Raw genomic sequence first — 20,872 nt, 5'->3', positions numbered from 1 at the left:
CCAACAGTTGGAGGATTGTTCATTCTCTTTTGGCTGCTCCCATTAGGGTTAGCCACACATTATCTGCCTCCGTCTCACCCCATCCCTAGCATCCTCATCTGTTACACATATCCACTATCTGTCCTCTGCACATGTCCAAACCTTCTTCTAAACCTCTCTAACTTTCTCTCCAGAGGAGTCAACCGTAGCCGTCCCTCTGATGTAACTCTGTCCATCCTGGTCACCAAAAGAATCATAGCATCTTCACCCTACAGGATAAATTCTAATAAATACACTGATAAAAGTGAACTTTTATTGGAAGTGAAGAGAAAAAAAGGTTAAAGCTTGGTGAAAGCAAATGAAAGCTAACCGGATGGCTAAAATTACTATGATGGGAGCAAAGAAGCATTGCAATGTGAAAATTTGGAAAAAGGAAAGTGGAAGAAGCAAAAGAGGATAAAGAGCAGTGATGATTAATAGTCTGGCTTTAAAGACGCAAGGTTTTTGCTGTGAGTGATTATGCACGCGTTGATTCGTTTTCTATCCTCTTTCAGGGACGCATTGAGGAGCTGGAGGAGGAGCTGGAAGCTGAACGAGCCATGAGAGCCAAGGTACACGGACAGCTTGTATCACAGCTTTAACCAGCAGTTTCATCTTTGAGAGGCTATATCAGTCCAAACGTGATACAAACCTGACCACTACACATACGTATTCAAGTATAAATACGCAGGCATATGACATTATGCTACAGCTAGAGAGTGAAGTTGTTTTCATGTTAGGTAGAGAAGCACAGAGCAGAGCTGTCACGAGATCTGGTGGACCTCAGTGACAGACCGGAAGAAGTGGGAGATCTCAACATCAGCGTGAAAGCTGCTCAGAAAGCAAAGCTAGATCTTTAGAATCGTGTGCGCTTAACTCTTTCAAAATAAAACACCCACAAACATAGACGCTCAACCACTCTTATAGATGAACTCTGAGGCCCATGCCTGCAAAGTGGAGGACAGCGTGGCAGAGGCAAACGCTCGCCTGGCTGAGATGGAGCGCACTCAGACAGAGCTCAGTGCTGCCAAAATCCATCTGACTGGTGAGAAGGTGGATGCATGCGTTACTGTTCCCTGTTGAGCTAGATGCATCATGCATTTGCCTACTAAAATAATGACAATCAGACCTCAGTTAGATATAAAATCTACAACTAAGACGAGACTACGTCTCTCCCCTCTTTATCCACAGGCTCATAACTCAGCCGTCGTGGCCCTGGTGAATGCCCGGCACGATCTCTCGGTGTTAAAGGAGCAGCTGGATGAGGAGTTAGAATCCTGTGGGGGGGCTACAGCGTCTTGTGTCCAAGCTCACTGCTGACGTCACCACATGGAGGAGCAAGTATGAGATGCCATAAACCGCACCGAGGAGCTGGAGGAGACCAAGTAGGTTCAAAAGAATTAAAAAAAAAGAAAGAGTCTTATGAATCATGATGGTGATAAAATGTTAATTTAAATTCCACTCTGGTTCTTTCCTCCCACTCTCTCCCAGGCGCAAACTTGCAGTGCGTCTCCAGGAGGCTGAGGAGGCAGCAGAGGCGGCTCAGGCCAGAGCTGCCAGCCTGGAAAAGGTCAAGCAGAGGTTGCAGGGAGAGGTGGAGGACCTCACTATAGACCTAGAGAAGGTACACATGCACAAAAACAAAATCTCAATGTGTACAGCCCTAAATAATGCCTTAATATTACTTAATGTTTTTGACTAGCTGTAATAAACAAAGCAGGACAGGACACAGAAGCACCAGAGGCTATTACCAGGCAGAGGTCATACACATGAGGTTAGTTGTTAACAAACAAATCCAGCAGAGAGCAGTCAAGAGGCAAAAATCCAACAAACAAGCAAAATGTCTTCACAGGCACTGGAAACAAGAGCAATGCTGGAGCGTCTGATTATTCAAAGCTATTACTTAGAAACTTAGTTACCCAACTAATTTCTGATCCAGTTATCCTCATCTTTTGTGTGGATAATGCACTTGTGTATTATATTAATGCTTTCTGTAATGATATATCAAAGAATGAGATGAATGAGGAGCTGCAACTGGAACTCGAGAACAGCCAGAAGGAAAGCTGCTCCTACATGATGGAGATCTACATGCTGGAGACGGAGAGCCAGGATCACTTGATGACTGTCTGCAAGCAGAACAAAACCCTCTCAGATGCTTTCTAACTTGTCCAGTTACAGCTGATCATAACTGGCAAACTGTTGTCTTTTTATTTCTGTGTCCTTTCCCCACAGATCAAGGGGTTGACTGTCAGCTTGGGGAGGGAGGCTGAGGCGTCCACGAGCCAAGAAGAAACTGGAGGTGGAGAAAGAGGAGCTGCAGATGGCTCTGGAGGAGGCTGAAGCTTCACTGGAGGTACAAAGAATCTCTTTCGGAAGATGAGGATGTGCCTTATTTTCCCAGTGTTTTAAAAATATTATGACATTATTTAGAAAGGTTTAAGATTTGACATGTGACAAAAAAGCAGACACTGTGTGTGTTTCCAGGTGGAAGAAGGTTGGAGCTGGAGCTGGCTCAGGTGAAGGCTGACAACGACCGCAGAATTCACGAGAAAGAAGAAGTGTTTGAGGTCACCAGGTAAGAACAAAAGGCAACATACTGTTGGTATGGACAAGAAAGAAATATACAGTATATAGATATATACTGTATATAGATAGTATACCACAGGGTACACACGCTGGACAGGTCACCAGTCTGTCGCAGCGGAAATATAACGTAATAGTTCTATAAATATATTTGAACTGGCCAAAAAGTAGTGAATTGGTCATTTCTTTATTTTACATATGACCTGTTAGAGTGAATTGTTAAATGTTTGTCATTTTTATTCTTACCATTTGTACTTTAACTGTGTGTTGAAAGGAATTCTTTTGTTCTCCCCTCCTCAGATTCTCGAGGTTCTGGGTGAGGGGCTATAGTGTTTTATTGCAGATACATCCTATCTGGAAGATCTGCTTCTTTTGATGTGGTAAAACTTCCTGCCCTTTGTATGGCTTCACTGTGTTATCTAGGGTGAACCATAGATTGGGTGTGGGGAGGTTACCCTCTTTATGACCTAGAATGTTGTTCCTGCTTTATGACCCTTTTGGTCAGCAGTTTACACACACACACACACACACACACACACACACACACACACACACACACACACACACACACACACACACACACACACACACACACACACACACGCACTTACAAAACCACAGGCAAGGTACTCTTTGTGTATGTATACATCATATGTTAATGACCCTATGCATATTCAAGTAACCTCAATAAAAGGAGTGCTATGGGGAACCTGGCTGAGAGTCTGATGGAGGTCAAGTAGGTGGAACGACACTTGGCTCCAGGCAGGCCTCCCTCATGCATGAGTGACACAAAGAACTTTGCCTACTTCGTGTCTTGCTTGCTGTGTTATTACATTGCCTTTAACGTTCCAGCGAATAGGTTTAAGCTACAAACCTATCATGACCCCTTCATAAATCCTGTTGAATACAACTTATTTTGCGATATAGGCAAAGATACTACACATAAAAAACACACATAGAAACATCCATCACTTTCTGCCACAACACTGGAAATGAGTTAATAGACTGCTGAAGAGGGCCACCTCTGTCCTGGCCAACCCCCTTGACTCCATAAAGGAGGTGGGTGAGAGCAGGATGTTAGCCAAGCTAATGTTCATTATAGAAATCACTTCTAACCCTCTGCGTGAGACTGTGGAGGCCCCGAGTAGCTCCTTCTGACTGTTACAGCCACAGTGTAGGAAGGAGCGCTATCACAGGTCCTTCATCCTGACAGCAGAAACACTGAACAGTGCGCACACAGGATAGAGATCCACTAAAGAAAAGTACATGTGCATATATTATTGTTCTCGCTGCACTTTATGCATATATATTTAAAAAAATCATCCTTTTAATGTATTTTAGTGTATATATTCTTTGCAATATACTTGTTTTTTAGAGTATTTTTTAAGACTTAGACTTAGAGCTTTTTATTGTCATTGTGCAGTTTCTTGCACAGCGAAATTGGGTAGCTTGACCACAAAGGTGCTAAAGTAAGAAAAAGAGAAACCAATATACATCGAAGGTGGAAAATAAATAAATAAATAAATAGAATAAAATAAAATAAATTAATTAAAAAGCAGTGTATATATGTACATGTGTGAGTGGAACTATATACATGGTGTATGTGTAGGAAACATTGAAACAGACTGGGACCAAAATAATTGCACTTGAGCCAAAAATATTGCACAGAACATGGAAAGACTGAGATATTGCACATAGATGATCAACAGCAGTGTCAGAGTGGATGTGTTGGCGAAGTCTTTACACACTGTTAGTTTGCATTAATAGTTCTGACAGCCCACGGGAAGAAGCTGTTCTTTAGTCTGTTGGTTTTGCACCTGATGGATCTGAGCCTTTTTCCAGAGGGCAGGATGTTGAAGAGGTGGTGGTTAGGATGGAGGTGGTCCTTTATAATTGCCCTGGCTCTGGAGAGACATCTTGAGCTGGCAATTAAGTCCAGGGAGGGGAGTGGACAGCCGATCACCTTCTCTGCAGTTCTGATGATCCTCTGTAGTCTCTTCTTGTCAGCTGTTGTGCAACCAGCGTACCACACAGGGATGGCGTGCACCAGCACACTCTCCATAGTGGCACGGTAGAAGGACACTAGGAGTTCAGTCTGCAGCCTGTTCCATCTCAGAACCCTCAAGAAATGGAGGTGCTGCTGGGCTTTCTTTACTAGGGCTGATGTGTTTGTGGACCAGGATAGGTCCTCGGCTATGTGGGTGCCGAGGAACTTAAAGAAGGACACCCTCTCCACATAGTCACCTTTTATGGAGAGGGGGGGGGGGGGGGGGATCAGTCCTTGTTTTGCGGAAGTCCATGACCACTTCCTTGGTTTTCTTGGTGTTTAGGGTGAGGTTATTGTAGTTACACCATTCTGACAGCCGCTGGACCTCATCCCTGTAGGCGGTGTCATCATCGTTGGTGATGAGCCCCATCAGAGTGGTGTCGTCTGCAAATTTGATGATGATGTTGCAGGGGTGCGTAGGGGTGCAGTCACTGGTGTAGATGGTGTATAATAGTGGACTCAGCACACATCCCTGTGGTGAGCCAGTGCTGAGCGACAGGGTGGATGATCGCTGGTTGCTAACCTTGACTGATTGTGAACGGTCTGTGAGGAAGTTTTTGATCCATGCACATGTGGAGGGGGGGGAAGTCCAAGTTTACCAGCTTGTCTATAAGAATGTCTGGGATGATAGTATTGAAGGCCGAGCTGTAATCAACAAAGAGCATCCTTACTGATGTCCCAGGATTCTCCAGGTGATGCAGAGCAGAGTGGACAGCAGTGGAAATTGCATCCTCTGTGGACCTATTTGCCCTGTAGGCAAACTGGTGGGGGTCGAAGCTGGGTGGGAGGCAGTCCTTTATGTGTTTTAGGACCAGCTTCTCAAAGCACTTTGCAACCACTGGAGTCAGTGCGATGGGTCTGTAGTCACTGAGGATACTGATGGTGGTGGACTTGGGGACTGGGACTATTGTTGATGATTTCAGGCAGTGAGGGACAGTGGCATGTGTCAGGGAGAGGTTGAATAGTCTGGTGAACACAGGAGCCAGCTGGTCGGCGCAGGCTTTAAGCACTCTACCAGGTATTCCGTCGGGGCCAGCAGCTTTCCTCTGAGTCACTGCTCTGAACACATTGCGGACCTGATGTTGTTGGAGGCTAAATGTGTGGGGGCTGTGCTCAGAGGACGCTGTGGGCAGGGTGGTGTGCATGGTGGGGGTGACTGCAGTTTTCTTGAAGCGGGCAAAAAAGTGGTTAAGTTCCTCCGCTAACGAGATGTCCATGTTATCTATATTTGTCCCATTGGCTTTGTGGTGATGTGTTTCAGGCCCTCCCATACCTTCCTGGAGTTGTTATCAGAGAGGTGATCTGATAGCTTGTTTGAGTAGTCCAGTTTTGCTGCTCTGATGCCTTTTTTAAGGTCTGCTCTTGCTCTGCTGTAAAATTTTCAGTCTCTAGTAACTTTACAGAAGCACATTCACGATCACCTTACACACCTGCTAACTTACATGATGTTCATACAAGATAGTATGGCTGTTGTCCTTTCAGTACAGAAAACCAAAACAATCACATCCACAACACTGTTTTTTTCCCAATGTCATTAACGACTATTTTCCTGAATAACTCCATTTCTTTGCTTGAACCTCCCGCCACTATTTTTCATGTAAATAATTTAATTCATAACTGCAGATGATCCAACCTCAGTATTCATTAACACTGGTAATAACATCCACACAACCCTTCCTCAACATTAAACAAATGAGTGTATGGACTGGACCACCAACCTGATTTTACTCCACTTTACAAGCACTAACCTGAGTTTTCTGTTGTTTGTAGACAGAACTGTGCACGTGCAGTAGAGTGGAGGGAGAGCTGAATGATGTGGAGATTCAGCTTGAGCATGCTATCCGGAACAAAGCAGAGTTGGTCAAAACCCTCAAAAAGCTGCAGCAGCAGATCAAAGTAGGATTTTTAAAATTATGACGAGGACTACGGCCATCCTGAAAGAAATGCCACGGCAGTAATCCTGGTGTTCCAATCTGACAGGAGCTGCAGGTGCAGATGGATGAGGACGCCCGTCAGCAGCAGGAGCTGAGGGAGAAGTACAGCCTGCAGGAGCGCCGTCTCTGTCTCATGGAGGTGAGATGGAGGAGATGAGAGGAGGCCACCCTCCTCTTTCTCACACAGAGACATTAACACATGCAGACGGACGTACACTGGCTGTTTTCTTACAGCTGCACTTTTCTTTTCTTATCACAGAGTCAAAGTCTGAGCATCCTGAGGGAAAACTAGAGCGTTTCGCTGCTGAAGAGAGATCCAAGAAGGCTGTGACTGATGTAAACGACCACAAAAATAAACCAAAACATACCTGCTGTAAGTGATGCGCTGAAACTGAAAGATATACGTCTGGATCCAGGCGACGCGACCGTGTGAGGAGCTTCAGCAGGAGCAGGAATGGAGCTCCCACCTCGAGAAGATCAAGAAGAACCAAGAGCAGAACCTCAGAGATCTCACGCTGAAGCTGGAGGGGGCCAAGCAGCAGGCACCAAGGCTGGAAGACGCGCCATCCAGAAACTGGAACCTGGGGTCAGTTTTATTAAATGTAAACCCCACAGCAGCTTCAGGATCTGCCTGTTGTGTCAGTTCGTTCTTCTTTCAAGTAGATTAAGGAGCTGGAAAATGAGCTGGACAAGAAGCGGCACATGGAGACAGTGAAAAATCTCCTTAAGGGGGAGCGCCGACTCAAGGAGCTGATTTTCCAGATTGAGGAGAAACTCCAGAACAAGCTCAAGTCTTACAATCGACAGATAGAGGAAACTGTGAGTAGGACTAGTGATACTTGTCTTTCTATTTTTAGATAATGGTTGAAGGAATTTGCAAAAGAATATCTAAAACAAACAAAAAAAGTAAATTTGTGTGTTTCTGTAAGAAGAGCAGGCCAACAGCAGCCTGTCTAAATACAAGAAGACCGTCCATGACCTGGACGATGCTGAGGAGCGGGCTGAAGTGGCAGAGACGGCCCTGACAGGAAGTGGCGGACAGGAAGAGTAGAGAGAGAGTGAATTACACATGCTCACAGCTTGCAGGTAGGAATTTAAACACAAACAGCGGAGCTAGACGTCATCTTCGCATGCTTCTGTACACACTGGCATGGACAAGATTATCTACTCTGTTTTGTGTTGTGTTTTCACAGTGACACACACACCCACTCGGACCAGCAGAGGACACTCGCTTGAGAAAATATGAGCCCAGAGGAAAGTCTTAAAAAAGTCTCTGATGGAGTCCTTAAAAGGTCTTAATTCATTAAGAGTCTTTAACATCACTGATAGTCTTAATCAGTATAGTCTTAGGAAATAACCTGCATGCTGTTGATGTTTTCTGCTGATGTGCTGTAAATATCCTGTATGTGTTTACATGTGGAACACCAGGTTTGGGGCTTTGGTTATTGCTCTTAAAGTTTTGCAAAGCTTTTGTTTCTTGTATTGTCGATTAACATACCAGAAAAATGTTTGAAATGTTCTTCTGTACATGTGGAATGTGATTTATATCATCTCAGTGTTGGTGCATAAGCCCTCGAGGAAAGAGTAAAGCTGGTCTAACATCAAGGATAGAGTCCACCCTCGTGTGTGTGACCTGCTGCAAAGTTCAATAAACTGCAATGAAGCAAGTTTTCGAGCACATTATTACTCTAGAAGCAGAAAATTTGTATTTTATTGTATTTATCTATTTTTGCTTGTCGACTTTCCTTTAAAGTGGTGTTTAAAGTGTCTACAAAAGATCCTGACAAATGTGGGTCCTTCACGTCCTGAAATTTTACATGAAATATGTTTAATTCAGTTCAATTTTATTTATATAGCACCAAATCACAACAACAGTTGCGTCAAGGTGCCTACAATAATACAGAGAAAAATGAGGTTTGTGGGCATTCGTTCATGCACAGCTCTCTGAAGGTCTCACCATAACATTTCAATCAGGTTGAGGTCTGGACTTTCATTGGACCACTGCAGCACCATCCTGTTATAGATTTGCTGCTGTTCTTCAGCTCATCGTCCAGCTGCATAATATTTAACTCTGGACTACCTTGAACTTCAAAGTATTGTCAGTATAACTTGACAATATGGCTCTTGGCATTACCATCCATCCATCCATCCATCCATCCTCATCCGCTTTATCCGAAGTCGGGTCGCGGGGGCAGCAGCCTAAGCAGAGAAGCCCAGACCTCCCTCTCCCAGCCACCTCCTCCAGCTCATCCGGGGAACACCAAAGGCGTTCCCAGGCCAGCCGAGAGATATAATCTCTCCAGCGCGTCCTGGGTCTGCCCTGGGCCTCCTCCCGGTGGGACATGCCCGAACACCTCACCCAGGAGGCGCCCAGGGGCATCCTTGTCAGATGCCCGAACCACCTCAACTGGCTCCTTTCGATGTGGAGGAGCAGCGGCTCTACTCTGAGCCCCTCCCGGATGGCCGAACTTCTCACCCTATCTCTAAGGGAGAGGCCAGCCACCCTTCGGAGGAAGCTCATTTCTGCCGCTTGTATCCGTGATCTCGTTCTTTCGGTCACTACCCACAGCTCGTGGCCATAGGTGAGGGTCGGGACGTAGATCGACCGGTAAATTGAGAGCTTCGCTTTTACACTCAGCTCCCTCTTCACCACGACGGACCGGTGCAGCGTCCGCATCACTGCAGCCGCAGCACCAATCCGGCATTACCAAAAAAGAAAAAAAAGCATATTCTGACTGAGGCAGTTGGAAAGGGGAACCCACATCACATATGAGCAACATGGGGTACTATAAAAAACAAAGCCACATGTGGTTGTGCAATGGAAAGCTAAAAATTATTTTTCACCTAGAAGGGCAGGGCTCGAGTCCCACATGAAGTCAGCACTGACATGTACAGAGCATGCACACATTCCCATGCTCTTTTAGTAGGAAGGGCATAAAACTGAGATGGGAAGCATGCCTGTTTTTTAGATGTGATGTTATGTTACAACACACTGCTCTCACTCAGGCGTTCTGGTCTGTAGGTCAAAGGTTTCTGCTTAACAGGGGTAAATCTTTCACATACATGTTGTAGTAATAGGACAGTGTGGCATAGATGATGTCTGAAATTATGTGGTAACACCTAAAAGTATAAAATTCCCATGCTTAAAAAAATAAAATAAAAAAAGCTGGTTTTTATCCGACTTCTATTGCTACAGTAACAGTGATGCTGGCTAACACACATCCTCCCATTCAGTTGGCCTAAGATGCTCTTTATAATGAATGCAAGATGCCAGTGCAACAAGAACAAAAGGCACCTAACTTCATACATCAACATGAATTTATTTTAGTTTCAGATGAACGTTTCACATTTTATACAAAATCATTAGAAAATGCCCGACACTCCAAACTCCCACAGCCAATCCTTACTCGGTGGCTTCACACACTGAAAAGGATTATTTGGGGAATTATGCAGCATCCCGGACCAGATGAGGCTCAGCCCGACCTCCAGATCACAATCGAATGACGATGCCCAGCTTGCTCGTTGGCCAAACACTCACTATCCCTGCGTGATACAGTGATATCTCGCCACATCTAATAATGTACAGAGTAAGATACAGTAGGATGAGTTGTTAAGAGGAGACCGGCGAGCTTCCTGCCTTTCTCCATCGATCATCACCAACCACATCTTAGATGTATGGACACAGTACCACATCAACAACACCATGCATGTTTTCATACGCATGACACATCATTGGTTATGATTAGCTATGTAGTTTAAAAAAAAAAAAAAAGATTGATAGTTTAAAAATTAACCAATGACTGCAGGCCTGAGGACAGGGAGGAGAGGGCAGGAGAAGGTCCACTGAGCCTCTTGTTTGGATGAGGTAAAGTGAGCAGGGGCAGGTGTAAAAGCTTATGACTAGATGGTTTGCTAATGTACATGCCCGAGCACACACACGCACGCACACAAACAAACGCACACATATTCGCAAACACCTCTGCCTCATGCCAAAAACCTTAGACTGATGCCCCGCCCTCTGCAGGACAGTGTACAAGAGTGTGTGTGTGAGCGTGAGAGAGGGGAAGGGGTCAGAAAAGATAGCACACACCCTCGATTAAGATTGAACAAGTGAAAGTAGATTTTATTCAGCCAATGAAAAGAGGTCGCCCCTCTCAAACACAAGAAAGCCGTCACAGCGGGGGCAGAGAGGCACTTACACAATCGGTTTCTACTCACACACACAGGGCTCGCTGTGTGTGTGAGAGTGTGTCTTTAACGGAGACACAGCTACATTTTTTATTTTTTAAATGACAATCACACTCTCAGATACTCATTTTCACACTTAAGCTTTTGGCACATGTACATGCAAAGCTTCAGTTTGGCCTGCTCAGGCTAAACTGAGGGAAAAGGGAGCGCAGGAGGGAAAGGGGGGGAGAAGAAGAAGGAAAAAAAAAGAAGACGTGAATGTGAACGGACAGATGCACGGACAAACTGGCGGACAGGCTCTTGAACACTTTAAAAGAAAAACAAAGACACTCCCCCCTCCCCGCCTCCATCTTTGATCCTGTCCACGCCCCTTTCGGGGTCACGTGTCTCTAGCAGCACCAGAGGAGCCCTCTGATCGGTGGGTACAGCCATCAGTCCAGTCACTCGGTCTCGAGGATGAGCGGCGGTTGCTCGTTGTCTTCCTCTAAGCGTAGGTCGCTGAGGTCGTCGTCAAGCCCCACCCCTCCCACAGCGCCCTGTTCTTCACAGTAACCTAGGAAACATGAATTCACAAGTCAAACATTGAGGAGATTTCTTCTGATTGGATCACTTCCAAACTTGTCCCGCCTTTCTGCACAACTTAATTACTGACAGTCTCTCCAGAACAGCCATCTTTACAAAAAAGAAAAAAGTTTTTATTATTAGTTTTTATTTATTGCCTTTAGTCAATCAGAAAAAAGAAAGATAGATATCAACACTGTGTCACCTACCCTTTGAGACAGCAGCACTGTAGGTCTGGGCCACAAGTGGGCGATCATGTGACCCCTGCTCAAGGATCTCATTGGGGGGCTCGGTACTCCCGTCTAACCTGAAGCCAAAGACGGAAATCCTCAGTTTAACTCCCAAAATTTACCTTACCAGCTAAAGCGAGCCACAATCTGCCAATGCTGTGTTACCTGTGCTGCTTCATTAGTGTGCATTCGCCTCCCTCTTGTGGATCCAGGTTGTACATATACAGGTAGCCATCAGCCGCTGCTACAAGCAACCTGGGAATCTTCTGAATCCTAATTTTTAACAATAAAAATGGAGATTCATGAAAGGTCAACAAATCCAATCCAACACATCGATCACATTTATCCTCTTCAGCATTTTCTCTTCTTCAGCACCAGATGTGATATAACAAGCAGCTAATAAGAATCCTACAAGCTCATTAATATTTTCCAGTTTCCTATTCTCAGACTGAAGGACAAAAGCAGGTGCAATATTCACAATGATTCCTCAGCTGACTCCTTGGCACACAGATGAGGAGTGGCAGAGATAACGGATGTTACATTACTCAAGTATTTGCATTATTTTAAGTGCCTGTCAGGAGCTCAGGACCTATTATGGAAATGCTACTAACTTCAGCTCTCTATACAAAGTGGTACAAAGGCAGAGTTACAGAAGCCTGCACATCTTCAGGAAAACCACCTTGTATAAACTTGCAAGAGGGGGTGGGTTTATTTGGATTATTATTAATATCAACAAATTTCCCACGTGTGGGACTAATAAAGGTTATCTTATCTTAATACTAAAGTGCTGTTACTTTTCTGAGGGGGTAATGCTGGAATTTAGAGATTCCTTTTTAATGGCAACAATCTTGTGATGGATCAAGTAACTTTTAAAAGGAACATTACCCACCTCTGTTTTTGATCTACTCGCTACAACTTTAAATTGAAAAAAAGTAGGTCAAAGATGACCAAAGACTAAAAATTAAAATCAGTCAATATTTTAAAACTTCACACAAAGTGCAAAGTAAATAAAATGTGCTAGAAAATTTGCATGACCTGTGATTGTAAATTCAGTCGCCGCTACTTCATCACATTTTTTTTCTTCCTCTGGCGTGATAAGAAAAGTAACAATTTGTAATGTCTAACTGCGAGTGTGTAAAGTGTGTACTCACACAGCTAAGGCGCAGATATTCTTATGTCCGCAAAAGGGTAGACGTACGGTGGCGAAGGCTCGCCCCTGGGTAAACATTTCCGTGACTTGGGAAGGCAGGTAGGTGGTGGACGCCATCAAGACCTTCCCCAGGTAACCTCCCCACGTGGTGGGCTCCTCGGCTGGCCTGAGCGTACACGCACAGAATGTGAGATGCATGTTTTCGTTGGAGGAAGCAGACTGTTTAATAAGTCACTAGGAAAGAAGCCATCCAAAGACAGACAGCTACGTACACATACTTCTCCTTCTGTGTTTCTAATTTGAAGATGTGGACCGTCTCTGTGTTGCTGGAGGCAGAAAGGTACAGGCTGTCCATACTGAACGCCAGCGAACAGATGCTCACGCACCTGAAAAGACAAGCGTGCACAGAGGAGATGGTAAACACGTACAAAGGCATGCACAGATGTTACGAAGAATCAAAACTGCAGTGCATGAGCCATCTACCTCTTGACTCCTCGTCGAAATTCAAAGAGCTTCTGTCCCTCTGGGATCGAGAAGACACGGATGACTGTACCCTGAGAGGAAGTGAAAAAAGGCACAAGATGTACAGAGTTGCAACACTATTACAGGATGCACGAATCAAGATCCTCATTTCCTCATGTGGAAAACAAAATTAGCTGCGGAGATGACAGGGTAATGTCCTGCACAGCAGCTGAACTACCTTCTCTGATGCTGTAGCCAGCTTAGTTCCAGTAGCATCGAAAGCCAGAGCTGCTAATGGGCTGTCGTGGGCTGGAATCATATTTGCTGCTCTCTGGAAAACGACACAGATTAACTACTTTACAAACCTGCTTTCAGGCCCAGAAACACCTTCAGACAAAAACAGCCAAACACACAACAATGCAGTAGTGCTCAGACCTTTATATAGAAGCCAAACTACCAATTTACAAAACACATGGCACAACACAGGAGAACCAGCTGAAGAGGAAAAGACTCAACTCTAAGCCTGCACTTTAAAGACAAAGGTCGCTCTTTCAAAGATGCAAATGTTCGCATTTTAGGCTGAGAAGATGGAAAAGTAAAGGAGGTCATCCACGTCCACTATGAAAGACCATCTATTAACGATGTCTGTGATTCCGGTCAGACACAGGGGCCGTGCAGTCCTCCAAGACTCCATCACTGTGTGTTGCTGGAAGCGCTTGAGTTAAGTATTTGCTGAATGGTGATTGGTTGACAAGTGGGGTTGACTAGATCAAGGAGCGACAGCTGAATTCACCAGCAACACTTTTAAAGGTTATAACTGTGGTTCTTCACTGCAGCTGGCTGACGGACCAATAACAGCACTGCCCCTCCATCTGACAACAGAGCTCTCTGCAGGCAGACGCCTCTGTGCCCCGACTAGAGCGACTACATCTGCTGTTACAGGCTCTTCAACCCCCGCTCGCACTCACACTGTGCCTCAGGAGACCTCAGCAGCCACACAATGGTTGGGCGGGGGAATGTCTCACAGAGGTTTCACACTTGGTGCTCAGTGATGGTAATGACCCAGTCTTTTTTCACAGCTTGGCTGATGATTAACAACAACCCTTAGTGGAAAACCCCCACTAGGTGTTAAACACCTCTCAGCCCGAGTAGTTTTAAAACTGGGGAAGCCTCTTTGATGAACCTAAAGAAATCCAGCTGATTTCTTTTCAAGCACTCAAAGCTACCATGACCTGGACGACTGAGTATCTACCCAGACATTCTTCAGAAACTGAAACGCTACTGTGGCACAGCAAGCGTATGCCCCAATAGGAAAATGCTTTGTAATAAATCCTGACGATGGCTTTATTTAAAAACAGAAGCACAGAAAGTATCATTGTCTGGGTTCACCTACCAAGTTGACTGTGTCAAACACCTGGACCTCTCCTATCGTAGCACTGCCTGGGTATGCCAAGTAACAGTTATCATTGCTGATGGAAAGGGCACACAATCCTGGAGAGATACGAGCACAAAGACAAACTAATCAGTAAAAAGATGGAGAGAAAAAAACAAAACGTGTCAAACCAACCAACTACAACAACAGTATCGTAACATGAAAATGGAAAAAAAAAGGGGAAGAAAAGAAAAGTCTTAGTGTTAAGAGTGGCAGACAAAACAACACTGTTCAAAATAAACTGAGAAAATGAAAGAGGAGACACTTCTCTGCTGATATGAGAAAGGCATATTACTGCTTTCAGTGGGCCTCACTCACAAACCGCGTGAGCACACATGTTACATGCAAATCTGAGTCGTACTCTGCAAACACATTTTGAATAGCTACGTATGATCTTGGGCTAACTGAACAGATGGTCCTTTTACTCCAGCTCTTTATCCTCTTCTGATCTGGTTTATTTTTTTATTTTTTAAACCCGTGCCACAGTCCAGATCTACATACACAGTCATGGAGGCCCAAGCCCAAGATTTTTTTCCCTTTCATTTTAAAATGATTCTGATTCACTGACACACAAAAAGGACAAAACTATATTTGTCCATTTCTAAATATTCATGATGAGGCCCAATATAAGCACATACATGTAAAGTGGGAAAAAAAAGGTAAACTTTTATAAAAAGCACATATTAAAAAATTTACATTCACTATATTTTCCTATTTATATGATGATGATGATGATGATGATGACGATGATGATGATAGACTGTTTCTCCAGACTCACCTGAAGGGTTAGGTGGAGTCTCTCTAATAGTGTGCAGCACTTTCATGTCTCTGATGTTGTGAATATAGAGCGACTCTTCCAGGCACACAATCAGCCTCTGCGGAGGAACCACACAACATCAACTTGTGTGTACTTAGCAAACAAAGTCGTCATTAGAGGGTAAATAATCCTCTTCGTATTCATGAACGTTGCCACTGCAAACGACCCCTGGCCTACCTGTCTGTTGAGCTTCACAGCCAGTATAGTGTTTGAATAGGAGTAGTTGCAGATCTCAGTTCCCTTCTTGAAGTGACAGACTTTGAGCTTCCGGGGGGCCTTCAGACTAACTATAGCCACCAGGCTGCTGGAGAACAGACGCTCCACAATGCACACATCCTCAGTGTCAGCTGCAGGAGACGGACACAAAATTATTATTTCATCAGTGCTTTGACATTTTATAATCACTTATGTGATTAAAGGACTAGATCATCTTAAACAGTTTTACAATTTGGGCTTAAACATTAAAGCATCCCATAATAACTCCAATACTGTAATAAGTAATCAGCTGATGAATAAAGGAATAAAGCTCCAAGCATGATAGTGCATTTGTAGCCTGTAGGTGCCATAGAGCGCTGTGCAGACCCACATACCCGTTTACTGTCACCAGGGGGCAGTGTCAAAAATACAACAATGGAAATACGAGCTACGCTGTTGTTAGCATAGCCCGTGCCATCCAGAAGAAATAACAAAAAACTTCTCATCAGTGAAGTGAAACCAAAGGTTAAAAACAGTAACTTATATCTGCTCCCAGTGAGTGCATTTTCCCCATTCCTCTTTGTGGTGAGCTCTACCTTGTTTCCCTTTCCTAGTTAAGCTAACTTTTCAACCAATCAGCCTCTACCTACACATTCAGTCACTGCTGTTGAGCTACGCATTGTTGCTTCTTCACTTGCTGATTTTCTTCATAGCTAAAGACTTACACCAATGTGTCTACCCTAAATCTTTATTTTTGGACTCTACTCAAGTTATTTTGTGTGATTCAGACTTCAAAATATACATATCCACCTACAGTGGAACAAAGAACCACAGTAGCATCACTGATAACTGAAAGAACTACTAAATGAAGGAAAGCTGAATTCATGTTTTTCTACTGCTATCATACTCAACTTAATCTCGCTAAATCTCAGCTTGGATTCTTTGTTTTAGTGATGATTAATAACATTTGTGGAATATAGGGCACAGCTGTGGAAGCGGGACATGCCACCCGTCTTCTGATTGGGTGACATTTGAAAACAAAAGGTTTCAACAGCCGCCGGTATGGGTTGCTGTCTCAAAGCCAGAGCAAGTACAAAAGCAAAAAATTATTACGTGCACAGATTACTCCTAGTTTTAAACTTTGACCATGTTTAATGTGCACCATGTAACAGTGTGTATGAAGTGTGAGCAAAACATTCTGGGACTGGGGATATTGGTGGAAAAAAAAAAAAACCTGATTATTTTCAGTGTGACTGCTATTTTTAGATCACTCCATGGAAGTCGTGTTACGTCTCATTGCATCTGCGCCTCTGTAATACCTGCTGGATTTCCTCCAGTGTCTCAAAACGTGATCCTTAAAACTTTATTTTCATTTTGAAGAGTGGAACAAGCTGTAGGAAGCCAAGCGGTCCACGTAGTGAGTGAAAATTGGTTGGGTGAGTTCAGGGCTTTTCATCTAAACCATCGGTGGGGAACTCCAGGCCTCAAGGGCCGGTGTCCTGCAGGCTTCAGGTGTCTCCGTGATCCAACACAGCTAATTTAAATGGCTTTATTACTTCCTCAAAATGTCTTGAAGTTCTCCAGAGGCCTGGTAATGAACTAATCATTTGATTAAGGTGTGTTGACCTAGGGTGCTATCAAAAATCTACACCGGCCCTTGAGGCCTGGAGTATTCCACCCCTGATCTAAACATTTTCTCTCCGAGTGCAGAGCTCTGCAGAGGGAGGACAATTCATGAGGCAGGATCCTAGGAATATTGAGCAATGATTTCTTAAACAAAATTTCTGTCAGAAAAAAAGAAAGAAAGAAAAGGGAAAAAATGTCAGTGTTTATCTGATTGCAAGTTTGAGGTCTGTGGTGAAATTGCAGCGTGCACAGTTCCAGTGGTCAGAAAGGGACTTCCAGGGAATGATCCAAAAATACAGAGTGGGCTGTAATCTGTCTGGTCTTGCTTAAGAAGATTCGGTAGAACAGATGTGGATGGTTATGCATTTTATAGGTAGACTGTGTGAACTTCTTTCCTTCTTTTATCTAGGGTGCAAAAAACAAACAAAAAGCTAGCCTTTAACACTTTGTTTCATGAAAGAGTCGAACGAGCGGTGTTCAGAAATTGTAGCAATGGCTTTCCCATTCTCTTGTGCTGACTATAAAACTTAAAATCACCTACTCCTGTCTTCTTTGGTATTTAAATATAAAATAATTAGCAAAAAGGTCAGAATACAACATATAGTGAATAAAAGGGACGCAGCAGAAATCATATGTAACCTTCGTCCATATACGAGGAGGAAGGTTGATGCTTAAGCATACTAGTGAGAGGAAAGGGCAGACATACTTCATTAATTATTTAAAGTAAAAGCACTGCACTAGTGGTATAGTGACTCCAACCTATCAGGAAAGAATGCAGTAATACCTCATAAAATATAATTAAGCAATGAAGTAACAGTTTTCATAAGACAAGTACCTTTAAAGCCAACTACCTTAAAACAAATTATTTGCTCCACTGCAAATACCTCAATGGCCAACTACATCTGGACAACTAGATAAAAGTATATCTGGCTGCCTCTCCAGCAAGTCTCTGTCCTGCAGAAGGACTGCTTCAGACTGGAGCTGGTAAAGGTAGTCGGCCATTTTATAACAGGCAAACCTTGCAGTGTCCTCCTTCCCCTGTGCAGCCTTTCGCGTTACGCCGCATGGACCGATTATCTACCTGTTGAACGTTTCGGTTGGTTCAGCTCTACAGTGTGCAGTCGATCGCCGTCATTGGCATCAGTCATAGGCAGCACAGATGGAATCTGTGCCTGGGAGTGCAGACTAACTGGAGAGGCAGAGGAAGAGCGACATCGAGGACCACCGCAACAGGGGCCTACTCTGTCTACGCCATTAGCATACACATGTGTGGTTAAATTATTGGAAAGAGTTTCATGTTATGCAGCCTCGTGCACCATTACCACCACCATTACACCCAAGTCTCACTTTCACAAAAACAAAGCAAAAAAAACATGCATGCCTTTAAAACAAAACACAAAACAGCTAACTGCATGCAACTACTTTGTGTGCAGTCTATTTAGTGATTGGATGAGGTAAAGAAACACAAACGGGTGAGTAGATGGTAGTAGAAAGCCAGAACAGAGGTCAGTTTATACTTACTACATTCATATATCTGCTCCAATTTGTCCACAGAGGACAGGGAGAAAAACTTGTATCCTGATTTGGTGCCAACAGCTAAGGACCTGTACATAACACAGAAAGGAAGCGAGGCAGTGACCAAGCACGGTGTCACACAGACACACACTGAATAACAATGCAGTCTGTGGTCGTTGTTACAGCCACATTGTATTCGTCTACACAATGAAAAACAGGGGGGTTCGGTCTAATTTCAGTGATCTCGGCTAACTCTGCGTACCTAGATACATTGGTCATTGTGGTCTCAGTGTGACTGTGATCACACGACTAACGCTGTGTTGCAATAATATCAGGCCTCTGCTGCTGAGAGCAAACACCGGCAAATTCAGTGTATGACCGAGTTTAAATTCGACATGTCTATCTTAATCATATTAAAACAAATACAGTGACCCAGTTCGAGGCTAACAATTTCCTACAACAATTTCCAGCAGTCTTCCAGCTGTTCGCCAGCACTGAGTCCAAAACACAGAAAAAATCAAATTGGCTTTTACTATTTATATCTACGGCTAGCCTGAATAAGTAATTACAATTACCAATCGTAGCAAATATGCGTCTACAGCACACTTAATTTACGAACATGTAGCTAGTTAGCCTCGGACCACAAAGCACTATGCTAGCTAGCAAACTATGCTAGCATCTGATAAAATAAAAGGTAACTGGATAGTTTAAAAGAGTAGCTAACCCAAAACACTACGCCTACCGATAGTCTTTTCTAGCATGACAAAAAACACCCTGTGACCCTGCTAGGCGTCCAGACAAGTCCAAGCTGTGTTAACTAGCGTTAGCTATTTTCACAGCACAGGCCATCCGATCCCAAGCCACTTTCCCCGGCCCTGCCTTACGTGTTGTCCTGGTTAAAGTTGGCGAAGAGCAGCTGGCTTCCGCCAGCGTCTCCGCTTTGACTGGCCAGGTTCATGGGTTCGGCACCATCGACGTATAAAGCTTCAGTAGAAATAGCAGCAGCTGGACTGAATACAGTGGTAAGGACCAGAAGTGTTGAGCTTTACGGAACCATCTCTGTTTGCTGCTCTGCTCTAACGATTGTTGTTGTTTTCCACAGGAGCTGTTGCTCACCCCCAATACGCATGCGTTATGCGCACAGCATGCAGTTTCTTTAAAGGGCCATGACAGATTTTAATAAATGAGCTCCCCGGACTCTAAAAAGGAAACGATACGAAACAAAAATATGAAATGAACAAAAACAAAAAAAATTAAATAAAGAAAAACCCCACAAACAAAAATATGGTACAATGGTAAACACACTGGTATCTCGGTTTCCGTCCTGTTTAAGCCAATAGGGAGACAGAAAACAGGACCAATCACGGCTCTATCAGAAGCATTCACTGTATATTGAGGATTTCAGAGAACCAGCGCCCCCCACCGTTACTTTGTGTAAAAGTCATCTACAATGGAGGCGCTGCCAGCAAGTATTTATTCTACAGTTCCCATCTCCTCATAACACCAGCATGAAAAATTGTATTATTGTATCTTTATTTTAGCTTTAATTTAGTTTAAATTTTTAACCTCTTTTTATTCTTTTTTTAACATTATTAAATATATATAAACAATCATCAATCGAGGCAACGCGACCCTTCCCTAAAATGACGATCGTTTATTGTGAATTTTTAAAACGATAAAAAGTTAGTTTTTTCCCCAGTTTGAACCCTCTCCAATCTACAATTTTTGTGCAAATTTTGTGTTTATTTTTCACTTCTTTTTAAAAATGAATTTCTGCACTTCCTATTTCTTACTGAGTGCAGTTACTGCTCTACACTCGATTGCAAAGCAAGCCTCCAAATAACTAAAAGAACACTGATTGTGTTTTACACAACTCAGTGTGAGATTTGAAAAACTCAATTTACTGACACTTTCACTTTCATATAGTCAGATCTTTGTGTTAGAGAGAGGCAAGTGAGTACAAACTAAGTAATGCCTTAAAAAAAGAGTTGCAACATTTCATACATCAGCATTTTTTTGTTGCCTCTTCAGTTAATGTGCCACAATTTACAACATTTGAACAAATGCTGAAAGGATCATGTAGAGCAGCTTTCAACACATGTGAACATCAGATA

General features: G+C 43.6%; 1 protein-coding gene and 1 pseudogene across 2 annotated transcripts; one reads left to right on the top strand and one right to left on the bottom strand.

Annotated features, from left to right (window-relative positions):
• Nucleotides 1–8,143, top strand: part of LOC116327837 — a 28,006-nt pseudogene extending 19,863 nt beyond the window's left edge.
• Nucleotides 8,144–9,882: 1,739 nt separating this feature from the next.
• Nucleotides 9,883–19,908, bottom strand: wipi2 (WD repeat domain, phosphoinositide interacting 2). Of its 2 annotated transcripts, none has more exons than XM_031749488.2 (12): nt 19,643–19,908; nt 18,765–18,847; nt 15,600–15,769; nt 15,384–15,480; nt 14,567–14,664; nt 13,412–13,504; nt 13,195–13,265; nt 12,984–13,097; nt 12,713–12,877; nt 11,727–11,834; nt 11,541–11,638; nt 9,883–11,323 (listed from the first exon to the last, which is right to left on the bottom strand). In XM_031749488.2, the coding sequence occupies exons 1-12, from the start codon at nt 19,714–19,716 to the stop codon at nt 11,211–11,213; spliced, it is 1,284 nt and encodes a 427-aa protein (XP_031605348.1). In that variant the 5' UTR covers nt 19,717–19,908; the 3' UTR covers nt 9,883–11,210. The 2 variants fall into 2 exon arrangements, with proteins under 2 accessions (XP_031605348.1, XP_031605349.1); XM_031749489.2 differs by having other exon boundaries at nt 12,990–13,097.
• Between the last annotated feature and the right edge of the window lie 964 nt (nt 19,909–20,872).

This window comes from Oreochromis aureus, linkage group 4 (genome assembly GCF_013358895.1).
Source record: "Oreochromis aureus strain Israel breed Guangdong linkage group 4, ZZ_aureus, whole genome shotgun sequence".
Classification (NCBI taxonomy): Eukaryota; Metazoa; Chordata; class Actinopteri; order Cichliformes; family Cichlidae; genus Oreochromis; species Oreochromis aureus.
Note: the sequence above shows the minus strand (reverse complement) of the source record. Positions and strands in the feature narration are given on the sequence as shown.